We start from the raw sequence: 22483 nt of genomic DNA on the forward strand, positions 1-22483 counted from the left end.
ATTTGGGGGCAGTGAGGAACTTCCAAGGCTTGGTGAGGACTTTTCATAGGAACTGACCAACACAGGCAGTGAGCTGTACATATGTCATGGAGATTTGGGGAGAAACTGCTTCCAGTCCCTTCCTGTTTCTTACCCATCCCTAGAGCATGCCACTATATTCTGTCCCGCTCACTTTCCTAATTCAAGGCATTGCTACCAAATAGGAGCCCTTGCTAGTGACTGGGGATAAAGGAAATCTATTCTGTGTCTAGGTATGTGACAACATGTACCAAGGAACCCTAGCTTGCTAAACAGGTCTCTGGGGAGACAACCAGGCAATTAAAGACAAGGACCCAGGGCACCTGGGTGGTTCAGTCAGTTAAGCGTCTGACTTCAGCTCAGGTCGTGATTTCACAGTCCATGAGTTCGAGCCCTGTGTCTGGCTCTGTGCTGACAGCTCAGAGCCTGGAGCCTCCTTCAGATTCTCTGTCTCCTTCTCTTTCTGCCCCTCCTCTGCTGGCACTCTGTCTCCCTCTGTCAAAAATAAACATTAAAAAAAAAAAAAAAAAAAAAAAAAGACAAGGGCCCAAATCTCAGAGCAAAACTGAGCAAAAGCAGATTCACTCACGGACATTCACGTGATAAAGGTATAAACAGATACACAACCAACAGCAGCTGCGATGCCTGAGTAAGCAAGAAGGTAGAGAGCAGAAAAGTGGGAGTGGGGGGTGGGGGTAGAGGGAACATTATGAAATCAGGTCTACTGTAGAAATTTTGTTGATTTGGGCCAGGGCGTGTTGTCTCAGCTCAGTAGAAGAGAGTGTTTTTCCAACTGCTGAAGACAATGGACTGTGGGGGAAGAGTCTGGTGAAAACCAAAGCCAGACTGAACCTCTCACATCTTCCTATGCAATCTCTGAAGATCTAAGACCATAATTAGGTTTACTAGAACCAAAGGAAAAATGTACGCGAATTTTGCATGGAAATGTTAAAGCTTATTCTAACGATCAAGAAAGAACATAGGAGTGAACACGGGCTTGCTTAGAAAATATCTCTCCCTGGGGTGCCTGGGTGGCTCAGTCGGTTAAGCATCTGACTTCGGCTCAGGTCATGATCTCACAGTTCATGAGTTCCAGCCCCACGTCGGGCTCTGGAGCCTGGAGCCTGCTTCAGATTCTGTGTCTCCCTCTCTCTCTCTCCCCCTCCCCTACTCACACTCTGTCTCTCTCTGTCTCTCTCAAAAAAATAAATAGACATTTAAAAAGAAAAGAAAATGTCTCTCCCTTCCTCATCCCCTTCTTAGAAAACTGGGCTCTTTGGATCACTGGAATCTCTCTCAAAGGCCTCTTCTCCATCCTCATTGCCTTGAATTTAAACTTAAACCCCCAAGTTCTGCTTTCTTTCTTCCCTCCTTCTTCCCCCCCCTCCCTTTTACTCTTTTCTTTTTTTTGTGCAGTTCTGGAGTTGGACTTTTCCTGTGAACCACATGGACTGATTTCATCCCATGGGCTCTTGTCTTAAGTCACATTCAGTCATTCACGTACTCAATAAATATTTATTGAGCACCGACTTTGTACAGGGTGCTGGGAACACAGCCCTGAGCAAGAAAGCTTATCCTGGAGGAGAGATACAGATAATAAAATAGTTTCAGGCAGTGAAACACTCCGGAGAAATTAAAGCAGGAATGGGGCTGAGGTAGCTGAGTGTGAAGGTCAATGAAGCCTGTCTGAGGAAGTGACATCCGAGCTACGGGAGTGCCGACACTGGTCATGGAAAGATCTGGAAAAGAGAGTCCCAGGCAGAGGAAACAGGGGGTGCAAAAGCCCTGAGGCAGGAAAGAGCAAAATGACTTTGGTGAGGAACAAAATAGCACCTTCCGTTGGGACTGCTGTGACTATACCAATTCTACTTCAGTGAAGAATTTATTGGTTCTTTCTCTGCTTAAATAGTGAAGACAGACCATGAGAAATTAAATGGTTCAGGGTGGTAGGACCAAGTTCCATTCCCAGGGAAATTTATATAACCCTAGAGTTGGTCAAACATGTGAGTTACTTTTCCATTTGTCTTTGGGAAAAAGAAAAATAAAATTGGCTTTTTTGTACTACCGCGTCTATGGTTTCCAGTTCGTGCCCTCTTTGACGCCTTCTATCCTTCTCAACCAAGCTAAGCTTGGATCCCAGCAAGTAAGTGACCACCAGATGGGGTAAACGCACGTTCACAAAGCCCACACGTATGTACCTGTGTCCTCGAGGTTCCAAAGAGCCCCCTTTTCTGACTGGCTAATTTATAAGATCAATCACAGGAGAAAAAGAATGCCATGAAGCAATAAGGCAAATTATAATGTTGGCATTTCTTTCTTGAAGAAATAAACTTTAGGGGGTGGCAGACCGTGACCTTTGTCTTTGTATTTCCTAAGGGGAACAGTATAGGCCCTGATACGTATGGAAAGTCACCAGTGAGAGGATGGAGATAAATCTAGGGTAGTAACCTTGTTACTCAAGGTCACTGAAATGATTCTGTTTCTGGTCAGAGGACCTGGGTGCTGAAACACCTTAGTATTTTCTTCCCGTTGTACTTGTAACTTGGTGGAGCTGAGGCAAGATGTGGAAGCTGGCGACACTCCAGGGAAGCCATCAAACCCTCGCTCTTCCTCATGCCGGTGGAAGTCAGGGAAATACTGGGCCCTGGCGTTCATTAAGGACACACACTAGCACCTGAGATCTACCCATTGTCCCCTTAAGCAGTTAAGCTGCTAATACGGTCTGGCATTAATAGGTTCAGGGGAAGCCAATGCTTTGTCAGTAGAGCTGAGGTGTTAGCTGTCCTTACGAAATGAGGTATGTGTAGGTCTCCATTAAGCAACAGAGGGGCCCAGACTGTGGTGGCGTCCAGGGTGGGATCTAAGGATCCCCACTGGGCACTCTGCACCCTGGTAGTCAGCGTGAGCATTCTGTTCTGTAGTTCACCATTCGGGAAGCAAAGAAGGTAGGACACCAAGAGAACATCCATATGGGATGGACCTTGAGGTAAAGAAGAGGAGGAGGAACGTAGAGGACTGGGGAACACCCAACAGGCACAAATACTGATCTCACAGACCCCCTCAGGGCAGCCTCCAAAATGTTTAACAACTGGCTTGCCTCCCGTCTAACCAGTCAGAAGGCTGCGGGCTGTAAATGCCGATGAGGACCAGTTGAATTTCAGGCCTGCGTGTAAGTTTTATTCCCGTTTTTGTAATGTACAGTATACCTCACAACTTCTAAAAGAAAAAAAAAATCTATAGGTTCGTTCGGTGCTGGCAAACTTTCTTAGTCCGCAGACACCAGCAGGACTATTCCTTGTTCTTTATCTAACCGCTGACGCTGACCCTGCCATTCTCGTGCTACTTTGCATTTGAAGAATAAGAACCTCCCTCCTTCTGGATCTCGCTCAGGGAAGTAATTTTGCCATCAGCTAAGCTTGAGTTCAAATCCTGCCTTTACAATTAGGATTCTTGGCAAAATCTGTCACCTTTCAAAGACTCGATTTTTAAAAACCTATTCAAAGGGATGCTGTTCCTCCATCCCAGGGTTTCTGTGAGAACTGGCGTGGAGTTGCCTAGGTAACATGCCTGGTGCAGGGCCTGGCACAGACATGGTTTTCGCAGCGGAAGCTCTGAGATTGAGAATTTATTATAATTCAGATAAGTGCTACTTGGCGATTAGGTAATTTCATATATGGAAAAATGGGCTTGGGAAACTAATAATCTAAACTAATAGCAACGTAAGAAGTGTGAATGTGGCAGAATACAGGGTTTCCTAAAAATATTTGAAGCAAACGTGAGAAAACAACTCCCAACTGAAATACCAAACACGGCACATTCTTATGTTCATGAAACCAACCATCTAGTCAAATCTATTGCTATTTTCCTGAGTTGAATAACTATATATATGTAAGAAAGAGTTAAATTTTATTTATTTAAGAATATTTCAAAATTGAGAGTTTTCACTGAACCAGCCTTCTCCCCTACACGCAATTACTTTACCATGATACGGTCTTACTTCACACTGGGGACCAAGTGTAATGAAATGTCACGTGTCTCTGAGGCAATTTCACACACCTTATCCCCCCTAATTCACAAATGGGGAAGTAATTATCAGAAACTGCAAGACCAGACCAGTGTTGCAGTTTAAAAAAAACCAAAGTTTACAAGATGCCCCAACTTCTGTCCCCTCTGGTGATTCCCACGGCCAGGACCAGCACAAGTGGCTACATCTTGGCCTTTATTTCCCAGTCTCTGTGGAGAAGGAGACTAGCAGGCCTGGAGGGAAAGAAGTGAGCATGGGTTGGCTCAGGAAACAGGAGCAGAGGAGCTGGGCGTTGAGGAAGCGAGTGGGGGCGGGGTACAACCACATAGCGCACCTGCTCAGTCTATGAAACAAAAAGACGAACTGCGTATTTCACAATAGTCAGATCCCGGGGCCTGCCCCAGCCACGGTTGCCTCAGTTTTGGCCATGCACCACAGAGCTTAACTAAGGATTGTAGCATGGATCTCATGCAGCAAGAGTGGAAGGAGACCCTCTGTCTATTTGAAATAAAATTGTTAACATTTCTTCTAGAAAGGAGGTTCATTCCTTGTCATATGACTGGGGAGTGTTAGCTTCTAAATTCTGAAGAACAATGAAACAATTGTTGGGCGATCATAGTTACTGTGTATGTGTGTGTGTGTGTGTGTGTGTGTGTGTGTGTGTGTGTGTATTGTAGGTCTGTGTATGTATATATGTGTGTGTGTGTGTGTGTGTGTGTGTGTGTGTGTGTATTTGGGTGTGTGGGTATATAGGGGTTATGTGGGGTGGCCTCACCATAGCCCAATAGCCCCCAACAATTCAATCTGAAGGAAGGAGCCCTGAAATTCAAGGTCAGGGTAAGGGTTTTTTTCAGATAAGCCAAAATTCCTAGGACTTGTGGAATGTAGTGAATCTGGAAACAGCCATGGCCTTGGAAGTCAGCCATGTGGATGTTGTGTGAGGACAGGGAAGGCGTTTATTCAGATCGACTAACAATATAAGTAGGGCTCTGTGTTAGCCAATAGAAAGGCAACTGATGGTGTTAGGTAGGCTTCTTTTCTGAGAGCTCCTCTCCTGGGTAAAGAGGACCCAGGAGTAGCAGAGATCTTTAGACACAGAAACCTGGAGGAATTTATTGTTAAAACTGAAAAGATGACAGAGCTTTCAAACAAAAAGTGCCAACATTTCAATTCTGAGATCTCCCCACTACAGTGTTCTAAGTTTACATAAATGTGCCCCTCATTTCCAAAACACAAGGATTCCTAAGCCAGCTTCGGCAGGTGGTTAAGTAATCTAAGTGTGGCTCTTGCTTGAATCATGCAGGAACATCTTAAACCCTGGACCACAATCAGAATCTGACTTTTCACAAAGTCCTCAGGTGATCTGATAGACAGTGGCCCAAGCTTCCCCCAGCCTTCCAGCGAGCCACTATGACAAACAGGAACTTCCGCCATTGGCTAGAGCCCCAGCTACACGTCCACCTAACAATGACTTTAATTCTCCCTGACCATCATTCAGAGGGACTGATTTTACTTGAGTGTCCTCGGTTATGCAGGTAAACACAAATCCCAAAGAGTCTGGGAGCATTATCTTTTCTCCTATGACCCTAAGATGAACCCATTTTCTCAAAAGATGAAAAGGGCAGAGCTGGAGGACGGCTGCACATCATCTTGGTATGTGATTTGTTCTGTGATTGTGAAAGAAAACTGACCTCAAACTCCCCAAGGATCATATGTAAAAATAAACTTTCCGCTGACCTCCCGTACATACAAACAGCCTGCTGTCCCTGTTGAGAGCCTCGAACTTCCAAAGTGCTGGGAAAACAGCAGGAAAAGCTAGGGATAACCTCATCCCAGGCTGTCCTCCTGCAGGGCACTAAAAGACCCCGGTCAGATGGGTCCTCGCAAGGCAACCTCAGCAATGCAGCTATGTCCGTCCTTCAGACGGGCCCTGGTACTCACGGAAGGTCCTGATGGTGTCGCTGGGCTGGCTGCGAGGGCTGGGGCCGTGGGGATTCATGGCCCTCACGGCAAACTGATAGTTGGTATCTGGATCAAGGCCCTTGATAACCATGGAGTCCATCTGGATCCGCTCTTGGATTAAGGTCCAACTCTTGTCAAAATCTGGTCTTTATTGATTAAAAAAACAAAACAAAACAAGAAGCAGTAATTCAGGAAGAGCAAAGGGAAGGGAGGCTGGCTATGTAAACTCAGCATTCGGACTCTAGAAGCAACACTTATAAAAATGAGTTAACATTTCCTATCTAAAAGTCATCTTGATTTTAAATCATAGGTCACAATTTTTAAGTCCCTGCCAATAAAAGCAAGTAGATCATTTTTAGGGCCAGTTTTAAACCCTGTTTCAAGATCATCTGCTTTTCCTCGGCATGAGCTTGACTATGGTGAAAAGACCCCCACAGAGGAGTTCATTTTCAAGGACTGTGCCTTCCAGATGTTTCACAAACAAACCCTCCCCAAACAGCCGCCATTCCCAGAGGTCAGGAGAGCACAGATTCTGTCTATTCACAATCTGTTCACAAAGTAAACAAATGTTAAGTTTCATAGGGTGACTAACTGCATGAACGACCATGGGAAAACCCACGAAGATTGTGTTTGTGGCCATTCTTGCTCTTAACAAAATTGTACAACTGTGCCAACTCGCTGATTTCTCACAGGTTCTGCTAAGAACCCTCTAGAGAATGTGGGCCCTCACTTAGAGCTCCCACCTGGGAAGCAATACGCAGAGAGTAAGGGTACAAATCTGGGGTTGCTCATAGCTGCTCAAATCCTGCCTCTACTACTTACTAGCTGCTATTTAACTTCTCTAAGTCTCTATTTTCTCATCTGTACAATGGGTATAATAAAAGTACTTATCTAAGAGGACTATCATAAAGATTAAATGAGAGCTATATCCTCAGCATACTGCCTGGCATCACATGGTAAACACTCAGCATTTTTTGGCCATTATTTAAGGGACTTATCCACATCACAGAGCCAGTAGTAACCCTGTGTCACTGCTTACTCCTCTAAACCTGTGTGTTCTGATGCGACAGCACTAGCCCATGTGGCTAGTCAGCACTTGAAATATAGTTAATCTGAACTGAGATGTGCCACAAGTGTAAAATGTACATTGGGTTTTAAAGGACAAAAAAAAGGAATGTAAAATATCTCATTGATCATATGTTGAGATGATATTTTGGATTCAGTGGATTAAAATGTATGTTATTAAAATTAATTTTATTTGTTTCTTATTGCCTTTTTAATTCCACAATTAGAAAACTTTAAATTTCTGGGGTGCCTGGGTGGTGCAGTCAGTTGAGTGTCCAACTTCAGCTCAGGTCATGATCTCGCAGTTCATGAGTTTGAGTTCCGCGTCAGGCTCTGTGCTGACAGCTCAGAGCCTGGAGCCTGTTTCAGATTCTGTATCTCTCTCTCTCTCTGCCCCTCCCCAGTTGCACCCTGTCTCTCTCTCAAAATTAAATAAACATTAAAAACATTTTTTTTAAGAAAAAAAAAAAACTTCGAATTTCACGCAGGGTTTGCATTGTATTTCTACCGGACAATGCTGTTCTGTCTGGTGTCCCAGTTGGAGGGGGAAAGGAGAGCATCCCAAGTAATATGAACCACAAGATGAAACTTGGGAATGATCGTGCATGGAGGGGGATGGTGTGAAGGCCTAATTAGCTGGACGCTTTGTGTTATTAGCTAATTAATAATAATTAGTCTATCAAGTGCTTGTGAAGTTCCAAGCACTGTTCATAGTATCTATGCAGGAGATATTAAACACACTTCTCCCCTCATTTTTATAGAGGAAACAGAGCCATTAAATGATTAACTTGCCCAAGTTCACACAGCTGATAAATGGTGAGGCCAAGTTGGGTTGATGAGGAAGGGTTGGATTAAGAAGATCTTTGACACTGGACACAAACTTGGGGTGATCGTGGCTGAGAGGCTGTTCTCCATCGTTTACTTTACTTTCTGACCACTTGTCAGTTGTTCGAGTGTTAAATACCTCTGCTCCCAGATATTTGGAGGATAACAGAAAGCAAAAAAGATTGATGTTTAGCCTTTATGAACAACTTATCAGGCAAGGAAATAGAGACTTATTTTGCAGAAAGAAGATGCCCGGAGGATACATGGCTGTCTTGAATGTGAGCTTGCTTAGTTTCTCATTGGCAGGAATTAAAAGCCAAACGGAGTCCTTAAGCCCAGCAGAAGATGCTTCCTCAAGCTCACCGTGCAGGCAAGTAGTCTGTGGGGCCTGTGTCTCATTAGAATTCATCTGTTTGGAGAAGCAGCGGTCACAGGGCATGCTCACTGGAGAAAATAGGGCTCATGTCTCTTTCTTTTTCTTTTTTTTTTAATTATCTATTTTTTAATTTACATCCAATTATGTTGGCATATAGTGCAACAATGATTTCAGGAGTAGATTCCTTAATGCCCCTTACCCATGTAGCCCATCCTGCCTCCCACAACCCCTCCAGCAACCCTGTTTGTTCTCCATATTTAAGAGTCTCTTATGTTTTGTCCCCCTCCCTGGTTTTATATTATTTTTGCTTCCCTTCCCTTATGTTCATCTGTTCTGTGTCTTAAAGTCCTCACACGAGTGCAGTCATATGATATTTGTCTTTCTCTGTCATGTCTCTTTCTTGGTATCCTTTCCCTAAAGATGGACTTCTTGTGTAAACTAATTTTGTCACCAGAGAGAAAATCTTAGTGAGTGGACGGACACACATTTACAAACTTAAATTAGAACAAAATCACGTCACAGGGGAAAGCCACCGGCGATACCTAAAAGTTGACAGAAAAGATATGAACTTCAGATAAAACTCTCCCGTTCTCCATTGCTAAGCCTTCCTGTGGCATTTATAGAGGAAATGCCATGTAATTGCTCTCAGAACATGCCACTGTTTACCCAGGACTGCCTGCAAATATCTAAACAATCCTCATGTGGAAGTTACAGCCCCCCCCCCACACGCAAAAAGGAGATTATACTGTATTTGTTCATTTAACGCAGGAAAGAAGGCTATATTTTAAGCGAATAAGAAACTGAAATCATTAACATTTAATTCCATGATATCAAGTGAGAGAGCAAAGCTCATGCGGACTGAATACCAGTTCAAAACCTTTAACATTTTGCCTCTGATTTTGTCATGGGTTTTGCATTTAAATGTTTTCAGCGTCTCTTGAGGTACAAAAGTGCAAAGGTGAGGTTGAGGGAGAGATAACCGGGCAAAAGCATTGTCTTAGATCATCCTCAAACAATAGCTTTATCTTTCTCCACTGAAGAAAATTATTCTATTCTGACTACAAAGTTGCCAGTCAAATCCCCATAGCAACACTAGCCTGCCAATTTCCCCATCAGCAAAAAGGCATGAGGGGGAAGTAAGCTAGGAATACGCTGCCATCCCAGGTACAAATAGGCAGCCACCAGCGGGGTGGACACTTTCAGCACTTTTCCAAATAGTGGGATAGAATGGGGTTGGGAATTCTGCATCTCAGGAGATTAACTGCCTTTGGAAAGTGTTTGGGCGGTGGGGGTCGGGAGGGGGAAGGTTCTGATGGAGCAGACACAGGGCAGTCAGCAGTGGCTACTCAAAACCCAATTAGCTGATTCAAGTGATTGAGACTCACTGGTTCATTTTGGTGGAAACAGTACCACTGGCAATGTTAGAATCCAGCCTGATTATCAGATATCTTACAGATCAACCAGCCCAGATATCTACAGGCTCTCAGAAATTACACGCAAGATTTTACGTGTGAGCATGATCATTTCAGTTTTCTAAGTACAGTGTCCTTAGCTTTTTATCAGATTCTCAAAGATAATTACGTCCCCCAAAGCTTTAAGAGTCACTGATCTAGTCCAGTCTCTCAACCTACCCATGGGAACAAAGAAAAAAAGTAATTTATCTAAAGTCATAGAACCACTGGGTGGTCTATTTTTCTTATTCCATTTCTTGTGGCATTTTGACCACCTTGCCTATATTTAGCGTCAGTCTTGAGTGGAAAATCATTTCTCTTGGTACCATCAATTCCGCAGGTGGCTGCCTCGGGCTACTCAATTGGCATGTGATTGATTATCAAGAGGGTATCCATCACAGAAGCTATATTCTAGGAGGCTCCAAGGAGCTGTAAACACAATTCCATTCTTAGGGAGTTTATAGTCTAATGGGGAGATAATATATCTAAGGATCAGTAGGAAGCCAGTACAAAATAGCATATTTCAAGTGTTATACAGCTGATCTTTGAATAACACAGGGGTGAGGGGTGCTGATGCCCTTGTGTTGCCCAAAAGCCATGTATAACTCTTGACTCCCCCCAAATTTAACAGCCTACTGTAGAACTTAACGATAGCATAAATGAACACAAATTAGCACAAAGTCAATTAACACAAATTTCATATGTTACCAGCATTATACACCGTATTTTTACAGTAAAGAGAATAGATAACGTTATTAAGAAAATCATAAGGAAAATACATTTACAGCACTCTACTATATTTATCAAAAAAGAATCCATGTATAAGTTTATACAGTGCGAACCCATGTTGTTCAAGGTTCAGCTGTATTTCAGTGGGTCGGTTGTAGTGAAATGGAATGCTGTGGAAGATATGTGAGACCAGAAAGAACTTAAGTTAGATTTCAAATGTATTTGGGTTTTGATAGCTGAAAAAGAATAGAGCATCTTTGGGTGAAGTAGAGACAAGAGCAACATCGGCTCTCTGTATGATCTGACCATATTACGTACTAGTTACATGTAAAATACAATGCGGAATATCCCAAGACAGTAAATATATGGCTCCCAGTAATGAATGATCAATCAATCTATACAAAAAATGGGTATGACATATAAAAACACGAGCCAAAAGTAAGTGAATGAATATATGGCACTTTTGTGCAGATCATACATAGTCAAAGCTTTCCTTATCAACCTCTACTAACCAACCTGTCAAATTAACCATGATCTTCATTTGTTCCCACTAAGTCAGCTATTGGCTTGTCAAGAGTCAGTTGTGTTTATTCCAAAACCTATTGATGACTTTTGTGTTTGTTATTGTAATTATGTTATTTAATGTAATATATAAACTTGTGAAATAGGAGTAAAATATAGAGCAACAACTATTTTTGAATGTTTTTGAAAGACTTGATAAAGCTGAACCACTAAAACATTATTGCCTTTGATGTGGTGTGTGTGTGTGTGTGTGTGTGTGTGTGTTTATGTATATATTTAGTAATATATAATGAAGTATTATTCAGCCATGAGAAGAAAATTCTGCCATTTGCAGGAGCACAGATGAAACGAGGACATTATGTTAAATGAAATCAGGCAGAAGGAGAAAGACAAATATTGTATGATCTCACTTTTATATATGGAATCTAAAAAAGTTGAACTCAAAGAACCAGAGAGGTGAACGTTGGTTGCTAAGGTCTGGAGGTGTGGGAAATACAAGAGGTTGGTTAAAGAATACAAACTGTCAGCTTTAAGATGAAAAGGTTCTGGGAATCTTACAGAACAGTGTGGTGATTATAGTCAATAATACTGTATTGTATTCTTGAAATTTGCCGAGAGAGTAAATCTTAACTGTTCTCACCCCACACACACAAAGGTAACTATATGGAGTAACAGATGTGTTAATTAACCTAATTGTGGCCATTATTACACAAATGTATATACATATTAAATCGTCACATTGTATACCTTCGCAAAATCACACGGTTCAATCTAAATATATACAATTTTTATTTGCCAATCACACCTCAATAAAAGTGAGAAGAAAATCTAAAATAATCAGAAGAATTTTAGGAAATGCAAATAGTTGCCTGGGAAGTGGCCTTACAAAATAAGATGCATGACAGAATAAAATATCAAAATGATCCCCACATACAGAAACATAAGGCAAAGCCAACTCAAATGATAAATGTAAAATCTTATGTTAGGTCTTCTTAAAAAGCCAGCGGCACAGATATAAAGATAGAGAAAACCTGGGATGGCAAAAATCTATGGGGAAGGCAGAGGGCATAAAACTGGGCTTTAAAAATTGGTCACATGGGGCGCCTGGGTGGCTCAGTCTGTTAAGCATCCGACTTCAGCCTGGGTCACGATCTCGCGGTCCGTGAGTTCGAGCCCCACGTTGGGCTCTGGGCTGATGGCTCAGAGCCTGGAGCCTGCTTCTGATTCTGTGTCTCCCTCTCTCTCTGCCCCTCCCCCATTCATGCTCTGTCTCTGTCTCAAAAATAAATAAACGTTAAAAAAAATAAATAAATAAATAAATAAATAAATAAAAATTGGTCACAAACTCAATATGAATTCTCTGGACAACGTGCTGTTGACCAGCTCAGCACCCATATCCTGGGGAGATGTGGTTTTCTAGGCCGATCGCTCAGCAGAAGGTGCTCTGGACTCATCTCCTCCTGAGGCAGAGTTCAAAGGGCTGCTACCGCTTGGCTTGAAAGAGCATAGGACAGTGTCTTTAGGTGAGAGACAGACTGTTGTCAAAGGAAGACGGTAAAGTTGCCTCCATGTTGTCTATATTGGACTAGGAGAAACAGTGGTTCCTGACAGGGAGGTCAATGGCAGGACATTACAAGGAAAACCCTTAATGGCTTAGGAATGGTGGACAATGAAGCCAGATGCCTCAGAAAAATTGAACTCTGCATCAATGGCTATGCTGAAGCAGACGTTGGATGGCCATCAGTCAGGGATGTAACAAGTGCCTTTCTGAACAGGAGGTTGGACTTTGTTCAGTAACTCTGACGTAGGGTCACGGTAACAAATACATTTATGCATAGTAATGCAATACACTTATACCTATATGTATGTATGCACATGAGCACAAAACTGAAGAGAAGTTTCAAGGAAAATATTTATCCTTACTCTATTCACTTTGCTATTTTCTTTTCTATCTCTTATTTTCCTTTTTTTTTATACTGGTAAGAATCCACTAAATCAATCTTACCACCCACTGAAGTGTGGTGACCCATAATTTGAAAAACACTGGACAAAAAGGTTTTGTTTTTTTTTTTTTCCCTCGAATACTTTGGATGGAGCTTTCAACTCTAAAATTCTATGATTAAAGAAAGCAGATTTTGTCAGTCGTGGAAAGAAATCTATGGCTTATAGTTTAATCAAATGTCCCACAGGTGGCAAACAAAGCCTATTAAACTCCAAATAATGCTCTAGATATGTCGAGCTCTACAAAGTCTTTGAATGACCCCCAGGAAGACCTACATTGGACAGTGTGACCCTCTACACGCCACACATACGCCAAAACACAACACTGAAGCAAACATTTCATAAAATAATTCCTAGTTTTACTCTGTGTGATACCTTCTGATAGTCTCTCTTCTGTTCTATTTCACTTTTGAAAAACTCTTGTTCGGGACGCCTCAACTGCTTCCACTACCTTCTAATGAGTAACTACTCACAGTTTGAGAACCTTTCTCTTCTAGAAAGTTGGGGCTGGGCTGAGGAGGGCCACTCACGTGTGCTTCAGCCTTACCTAGGAAACTGGGCTAAGAACGGTTAAATTCTGCTAGGGAAACACTTCTGAGAATGGAATTTGTTGGTGCAGAAAACAGTCCTCCAGGGGATTCAGCAGAACATCCAGAATGGCCTTGACAGTAGAGGCCACTCTACTGGTCTGAGAGAGAGTGGACCGAAAGCCTAATTATAGCAAACGAGAGACATGTGTGGCCTCCTTCCCTCAACATCAGATAATGTTTTGGGGAGAACCTTGGATTACTTGGAGGCTCCCTTCCTAAATATTTTCCTTCATATTATTCCTTCTCAGCTTCACCTCAGAAACAGAACTCTCTTCAAGATTCTCCCATGCCTTAAGTCTAGTGCTAATATTACACCAATTATACTAACTTCTTTTTTTTTTTCATTTCTTATATGAGTTTAATGATTTATTGATCTACTTATCTGTGAGAGAGAGAGCGCATGCATAAGTGGGAGAGGGGCAGAGGGAGAGAAAGGGAGAGAGTATCTCAAGCAGACTTCATGCTTAGTGTGGACCGGATGCCGGGCTCAATCTCATGACCTGGGGATCATAATCTGAGCCAAAATCAAGAGTCTGACACTCAACTGACTAAGCCACCCAGGCACCCCATTAATGTTTTTCTTTAGTAATAGAGAAGACAGTATCATTCATACCATTAAAATTTTTTATCACAATTTACCCATTTCTTTTTTTTTTTCTTCCGAGTTTTTATCTAAATTCAAGTTAGTTAACATATAGTGTAGTATTGGTTTCAGGAGTAGAATTTAGTGATTCATCACTTACATATAACACCCAGTGCTCATCACAACAAGTGCCCTCTTTAATGCCCATCACACATTTAGCCCATCCCTCCCCTGCCCACCTTCCCCCCAGCAACACTCAGTTTGTTCCCTATTGTTAAGCATCTCTTAATTTTTTTTTTTTTCTCAACGTTTTTATTTATTTTTGGGACAGAGAGAGACAGAGCATGAACGGGGAGGGGCAGAGAGAGAGGGAGACACAGAATCGGAAACAGGCTCCAGGCTCTGAGCCATCAGCCCAGAGCCCGATGCGGGGCTCGAACCCACGGACCGCGAGATCGTGACCTGGCTGAAGTCGGACGCTTAACCGACTGCGCCACCCAGGCGCCCCAAGCATCTCTTATGGTATGCCTCTCTCTGTTTTTATCTTATTTTTCCTTCCCTTCCCCTACGTTCGTCTGTTTTGTTTCGATTATACCACCCTCTAATGTTATTTTATATTTCTGTCTTTCCTGCCAGGCTATGTGCTCATTAAGCATGCTGATTGCCTTACTCATCTCTGTGTTCCTTGGAATGTCTTCATGATCCTTCAAAGGATCTGAAGGGACAGACTATATGTTCCTTTCCTGCTTAACACTCTCCATTGCTCCCTATTCCCTTCAGGACAAACATGAGCTCTGTTATTATGCCTGTTTTGCTCTGACCCTTTCTTGCTCTTACCCATCTAGCCTTATCTCTTGCTTCATAAAGCTTCAGATTTTCTAAGCAATTCCAGGAACATCTTCTTGCCTCCAAGCCATCACTCAAGTAGCTTCTTCTAGCCTCTTTTCATGCTGTGTCTTCCCTCCTCTTTGCCTGGTTATCACAGATGTGTCCTTCTTTGCTCCTGTAAGAAGCCTTCCCAGACTCCTTCAAAACTGAGTTAGATGTCAAGCTGGTATTCCTCTGGGCCCCTGGGCCCCACTCCTGCCTGCAACACTCACCACTTGGACTATGGTCTCATCTGCCTTCCCCACTGGATTGTCCAAGCAGGGGCAGTTGCTGTTTGACCCCTAAATCTCTTGTGCACACTTTGCACATAGAAGATACTCAATCCATACATGTTTGGATGAACATATGCACGTAGTAAGTGTCTGATAAAGACTGGCTAAGCTGAATTGAAATACCTTCAAAATTTGACCGTAAGAATAACCAAGATGTCCTAAATCAGGGGTTGGAAAACTTTAGCCGGCTACAAGGTATTGTAAATAAAGTTTTATTGGGGGTGTGGGAGGGCACCTGTTGGGATGAGCACTGGGTGTTGTACGGAAACCAATTTGACAATAAATTCCATATTAAAAAATAAATAAATAAAAGGCCAATTGTCCTTAACTGACAATTGGTTAGTATCAGAATAAAAAAAATATATAAAAAAATTTAAAAAAATAAAGTTTTATTGGGACCCAACCATGATCATTTGTTTAGTTATTGTCCATGACTGCTTTCTTGCTCCAATGGCAGAATTGTGTAGTTGAGACAGAGGCCATATAGGTGGGAAAGCACAAAATATTTACCAACTGACCCTGTGAAAAAAAACTTTGCCAACCTCTGATCTGAGACAACAGTCTCTAACTTTGTACCACTTCAACAGTCTGAGGAAGATCTATGAACCCTTCTCAAAATATTTTTAAATGCATCAAATAAAAAATCCTTAGGATTGCAAAAAGACACCAGTTATACTGAAAACAATGATCTAAACAATAAAAAAATTACGATTATGATAATATAGGTACTTCTTTATTAGTACATTAAATAATGATGGCTAGTGATGGATTAAATAACTATAATTATTTCAAAGTAGTGATAAACATTACTGGTATTATGAGATATGTACAACAGTTGTAAAGGGACAAAATAACATACCTGTGATTCTATTAGTGGCAAAGCCACGGGAATTGCTAATACCACTGTAGTTTGTTGACTACATTCCTATTTGAAGGACATTAAATTTCAGTTGACAAAACTAAGAATGTAATTTTTGTCCAACCAAGATCCAGGGACCCCCTTGAATTCTATCTATCTATGGACCCCTTGGGGATCTATAGGCTACAGGTTAAGCATCCTACTCCAAGAGAAGAGACATGATCCCATAGATTATCCAGGGGTAAGAGAAAACCTCACACTCAGAAGAGTCTCTGATTCTCTGTCCATTTTACAGACTAGTTTTATGCAGGATTTGCTCTACACTAGAATGAATTGCAGAGGAAAATCCTAAACTACTAAGTAGTCATAGTTTAAAAAAAAATGTATTATTTGACCTTCAGCTTTCAGCCTCTTTCTTTATTTATGAATTGGTTCAACTCAACCAAATGACAAACAGATAGATACAATGGGGGTAATGATAAACTCAGCTGGCAATTTGTCCCAGGCAGGGCAACTAGAGAGCATCCTTTCATTTATAGTTTACAAATGTCTCCCAATGCTGTTACACCAGAATTCAATTTATGTGAGCTCACATCAATCTGACCAGGGATTACATCAGGATAGCTCATGGTAGGAAGGATGGAATCTTTAAGGGATCAATTTGTAGAACTCGAAGTCAGACTTCTGCAAAAACATTTAGAACCACCCTTCCATTTGACCCTAAGTGGAGGAACTTGCTGGCTACCAGAATGTCTGAGATCAGGCACCAGCCTAGAAGATGGTTCTAAGATTTTTTATTTAGAAACTAAAGATAAGAAAAAGGAATTTTTTGTGAAGCACCACTTGTTAATATGAAATCTCAGCTGACATCAAAGCAAGCCCATTCTTGCTTCTTTCTGATTCTGCTGGTGGTGGTAAGGAAGGCTTATACTTAAACAGCACAACTTCCTAAATACTTGCTTGAAAAGAAAGGAAGATTTTTTTTTTTTTTTGCTTTTTTCCCCATTCTTCCCCAAATTAATCAACTGCATAGGAACAATTCTTTAAATATTTTAAGCTTTATACTTTTGGGGCCAAGAAAACCAACACAAGGACTACATCACTGTTAAATATTGCAGCCATTTGCCTAATTATTGCTATAAATTCTAGTAAAATGCTACACAAAAAGTTGGCAATTCACTTCCATCTTATGAAGAGCTCCAAAACACAGGTTATCATTCAACATGAAATAAAAGAACAATGGGAACTTCCAGTTAGTCTTATACATTAGGTATAAGCTTTGCCATCTACTGGTATTCCTCTTATGATGAGCAAACAAAAGCAATGAATAACTTGGGGTTGGGGGGAAAGAGGAGGCAGACGTGTGTGAAGATCCCAGGCGGGTTTTGCTTGGCTTACACTTCTGCAGTTGGTAAGGTCGATCGTTGGTTACTGGCCTCTGAGATTAGTGGTAAAGGGTTCATTGAACCCCTGTGGCTCATGTGCCAACACATTTCCATTTCCAACACACGAAAAATCTTCTACAAGCCACTTCTCTAAGTATGGTACACACAGCTTTTCATATTCACAAGCCTCCTGAGGTAGCCGTTATTGTCATCCTTACTTTACGGTGGAGGGAAATAAGGCTCAGAGAGGTTGAGGAGCTCATACGAGGTTCCAGCTAGTTTTGGCATTCTCTAGGTTCAATCCTGTGACTGCCATGTCCAAATGTTCATCAGCACCTATTTGACACATGGTATGTTTACCCCATGCTAGGTGTTATATTCTACAAAGGGGAACACGTCAAGATGTTGCCCTCATGCCCTGGTGAGGAAGACCTTGAACAAGTAATTAACTACAAGTGTGTTGAGTGTTGCAAGTAAATGTTACAGGTGTATGTAACCTAGTCTGGGGAGGGGGCAGGGTTTCAAGGAAGGCTTCCTGGACAAGGTGGTATTTAAGCAGAGGTCCTGAAGGCTGAACAAGAGATAGCTAGGCAAAGAGGTAGAAGAACTATCCTGGCTGAGAACAGCAAACATAAAGACTTCTAGCCAGGAAAGAACATGGCTCTGTACGAGAGCAGAAGAGATCTATCCCCAGAGTCACCATAGCAATGTTTCCTCCCATTGACTGAGCACATTTGGGAGCCAGGAGCTGTTCTGTACATTTCATGTGCATCAACTCATGTAAACAACTCCATGAGGTAAATAGATTGTTATCCTTATTCCTCTGTCTGAGACAAAGAGAAGTTAAATAATCTACCTAAGATGACACAGCTTAAAAGTGGTGGAGGGAAGGGATGGACCAGGGAGCTAGCCCCAAAGCCTATGCATTAAACTTCCAGTCTGTACTGCCTCACCTTTGTCACGAGGACAGCAAACCAGGGTCACTGGGTTCTAGAGGGCAGATGGTCCAGCCTTATTTATACACAAGGAAGCTAAGAATTAGAATTGAGCAACTCATGCCCAGGATTAGAGAGGCCAGCTCTGGGCTATGTCTTCTGATTCTACATTTGAGCAAACTCTAACTTGAGAGATGAAACCAAGTATCAGACTAGAAGTCTCAATTCTTTTTTTTTTATTAACTTTTTATTTTAGGGGCTCCCGGGCGGCTCAGTTGGTTAAGTGACCAACTTCAGCTCAGGTCATGATCTCACAGATCATGAGTTCAAGCCCCATGTCAGGATCTGTGCTGACAGCTCAGAGCCTGGAGTCTGCTTCAGATTCTGTCTCCTTTGCTCTCTGCCCCTCCTCCGCTCACGTTCTGTCTGTCTGTCTCTCTCTCAAAAATGAATAAACGTTAAAATTTTTTTTAAATTTTTATTTTAATTCCAGTATAGTTACCGTACAGTGTTAAATCAGCTTCAGGTGTACAATAGAGTGATTCAACACTTCTACACAACACCAGGTACTCATCACAACAAGTGCACTCTTTAATCCCTGTCACCATTTTCACCCATCTTCCCCACCCACCTCCCCTCAGTTTGTTCTCTAAAGTCTCAATTCTGAATGAGAAACTTTAACCTTCATAGGCCGTGACCTTGACCATGAGTCAAATCACATCATCCCTTAAAACTATTCAAGGAAAATCCATAATCCATTGAGCTTCTATTCTGAATCCCAGATTTCATCTTTATTTTAGTAACAGCCTTTACAAGGTAACTTCCTGCGAGCAAACTAATTAAATTCATTTGTTACTTGCAGATTAAGGAAGAGTTCTTGATAGGATGGAAAGACAGATGGCTTTGACAAAAATATCAATTTGTACAATAATTTAAAAAACCCACCCAAGTGCGTATGACCTTAAGATTCTCCCGCGAAACCAATAGGTAGGCATTGCAATCGGCTTAGAAGCAGCCCTGTGTGAAGATGAATTTTGCAAGTCTTATTATGGAAGGCATCTGCAAGAGACCAGGGAAGTATCTGAGCAGAAAGGTGTGAAAGGGAAAAGAGGGCAAGCATTGCTTTTTCTCATTTATTAGGATAACTGTCTTGGGCTGAGATTGAGATCAACAGTTCTTGACCAGCGTCCTTAATACATACACAGAAATATTTTGAACTTTCACATGTACCCCAAATAAGCCAGTGTGGACTTTTTTTTTAAATTAGAAACAGCCACTATCATTTATATGTGGGATTTAAGAAACAAAACAAACAAGCAAGGGGAGAAAAGAGAGAGAGGCAAACCAGGAAACAGACTCTTAACTATAGAGAACAAACTGAGGGTTACCAGAGGGGAGGGGAATGGGGGGATGGGTGAAATAGGTGATGGGATTAAGGAGTGCACTTGTCATCATGAACACTAGGTACTGTGTGGAAATGTTGAACTTCTATATTGTATACCTACACCTAATATAACACTGCATGGTAACTATACTGGAATTAAAATTAAAACTCAAAAAGTAAACAGCCACTGAAAGCTTTAATCTACCCTTTCCAGCAACTGTCAATGCAAAACTCAAGCAATTTTAGCCCATCAGGTCACACTTGTCGAAAAACTATACTTAAGTTAAACGAAAACTGTTTTTCACCTGTAACCAACCTGATAGATAGCGTATGTGGGTCATGGCACCCCAAATGGAACATCAGAGATAGGGAATATTTTTCTAGGCCTTTAGTTTTCATTGCCACCATAGTATATATTTTTTGCTTATGAGAAAGGCACTTACCCTGGGGAAATTCTTAGGCAGGAGGAAAATTGCTCAGATATTTATAGCTAAAATATTTCAAAACATAGGTAGCTATATTTATGCTTGGTTCTTATTTTAATAAACAGTAAGGACTGCTGCCTCCAAAGAAATTTTCAGTATCACTTTAGAAAAAAAAAACTTCTCCTTCACCTCAAATGCATGGCTTTTCTGTTTTAAAAAAGCAGGTAAACGTTTGAAAAACATTGCAAAATATGTTACAGCCTAGGCTTACTTAGAATCGGCCTCTTCACATTTTTTTCTACACTAAAATAAAAAATCTACTGTTAGTGAGGAAGCAAATAAATAGCCCCCAGGCCAACTCTGGGGGAGATCAGATTACTCTCAACGAAAAGCTTCATCTTGCCTGAACCAGAGACTAAGACACTGAGAGCACCCCTTCAGGGTGGTCACCCTAAGGATGTCTTTCATTTTAAGGAGGTAGAAGCCGGATGAGAAACAAAATTTTGCTTGGTCCTAAGCCCATGACTCAAGACAGCATCATAAATATACAATGTCTACCTGAAATATCACCCAAACTAGCAAGTAAGCAGTCAGTACCCCAGACTCTGGTCTAGTGTAATTCCTCAGGTTAAGCTTTTATCAGCCAGTTAAATCGTTTTTAAAAAGGTTTTTAGACTACTTCTTCTTAAAAATTTTTTAATGTTTATTTATCTTTGAGAGAGAGAGAGAGACAGAGCGTGAGCAGGGAAGGGGCAGAGAGAGAGAGGGAGACACAGGATCCAAAGCAGGCACCAGGCTCTGAGCTGTCAGCACAGAGCCCAACACAGGGCTTGAACTCGAACCACAAGATCATGACCTGAGCTGAAGTCAGACACTCAACCGACTGAGCCACCCAGGGGCCCCTAGGCTATTATTTCTTAACAAAGCCTTTAATATCATTATCCTCATCGACTAAGAAGACCAACTGATGTAGAAGTGCCTACCAAGGCAGAGAGACGGAGGAGAAGCTGTTCTTCCAGGGACAGGACTGGGAAGAGAATTTCACATTAAGGTGGTTGAAATCTGAGGATAACCTCCGGCGGTGAACTGATTTCTACAATTTCCTAGTGTTGGCTTGCCAAAGGCCTCCCTCTTGGATATTACAAGAAACTAAAGACCTGTCACAGGTGTTTCTGTACACAGGAGGTATCTGGGCAAAAAAGAATTTAATATTAAAATGAAGCAGACCTTTCTGGGGAAAATAGAATGATGACTAAAGACTCCCAGAAGCTTCTCATGCTAATTGCAGTTTCTGATTTAGCCCTCAGAAAAGCTCTCTCTAAACGGATCCTTGAGCACTCACGTGTAATGGGATAGACTCTGAGACGTTTACAAGTGGATATGGGGATTTTTTTCTGCAGCCAAACATTAAATACCACGAGAAGCTGTGAAAGCTTTCTTTCTAGAACAACAGCAAACAGCAGCCTAAGATGAGGCTTCGTGTATCCTTACCAGCAGGGCTCTGGGCGGGCTGAGTCTATGCTTCCATTTCTTTTTTTATTTTTTAGTTTTTAATGTGTATTTATTTTTTTGAGAGAGACAGAGACAGAATGCGAGTGGGTTAGGGGCAGAGAGAGAGGGAGACACAGAAGCAGAAGCAGGCTCCAGGCTCTGAGCTGTCAGCACAGAGCCCGCCCGACGTGGGGCTCGAACTCACGAGCTGTGAGATCATGACCTGAGCCGAAGTCGGACGCTCAACCGACTGAGCCGCCCAGGCGCCCCTATGCTTCCATTTCTGAAGGTGGATCACAGACATGAAAGGGATACAGGGCTTCACAAGAGTACTGAGCTGGAAGTCAGGAGACTTCCAATTTTGATTCTGTTCCCAACCAGCCATTTTACCTTGGCAAAGCAGCTTAAGCAATTGAGTCGCAACTTCTTTCTTTGTCACAAAGAAGCAGAAGTGTGGAGGGGAGGAAACTAACAGGTATTCAATATCTGCGAAACACTTTATGAAGACAGTAACCAACAATTTTCCAATGAGAATTACATCAGCTTGATATCACATACGAGGAAGTGGAGGTTCTGAGATAAAATCATTTGACCAAAGCTACATATTCGGGAAGAAAACAGAGAGGCAGAATGCCTAGTACAGGGGCTGGGAATAGCGGTCAGCTTTCCCCATTCTGCCATGTTCCATTTGAAACTCC

The 22483-nt window shown here is 41.9% G+C and overlaps 1 protein-coding gene across 2 annotated transcripts in view; it reads right to left on the reverse strand.

The window, feature by feature from the left end:
* The window catches only part of EGFLAM (EGF like, fibronectin type III and laminin G domains), a 179526-nt gene that overhangs the window by 78557 nt on the left and 78486 nt on the right, over nt 1-22483 (reverse strand). For both annotated transcript variants that reach the window (XM_045439805.1, XM_045439803.1), the window contains exon 7: nt 5984-6150. In XM_045439805.1, the coding sequence (XP_045295761.1) occupies nt 5984-6150 (167 nt within the window). The remainder of the gene's footprint in view (nt 1-5983; nt 6151-22483) is intronic.

This window comes from Leopardus geoffroyi, chromosome A1, assembly GCF_018350155.1.
Source record: "Leopardus geoffroyi isolate Oge1 chromosome A1, O.geoffroyi_Oge1_pat1.0, whole genome shotgun sequence".
Classification (NCBI taxonomy): Eukaryota; Metazoa; Chordata; class Mammalia; order Carnivora; family Felidae; genus Leopardus; species Leopardus geoffroyi.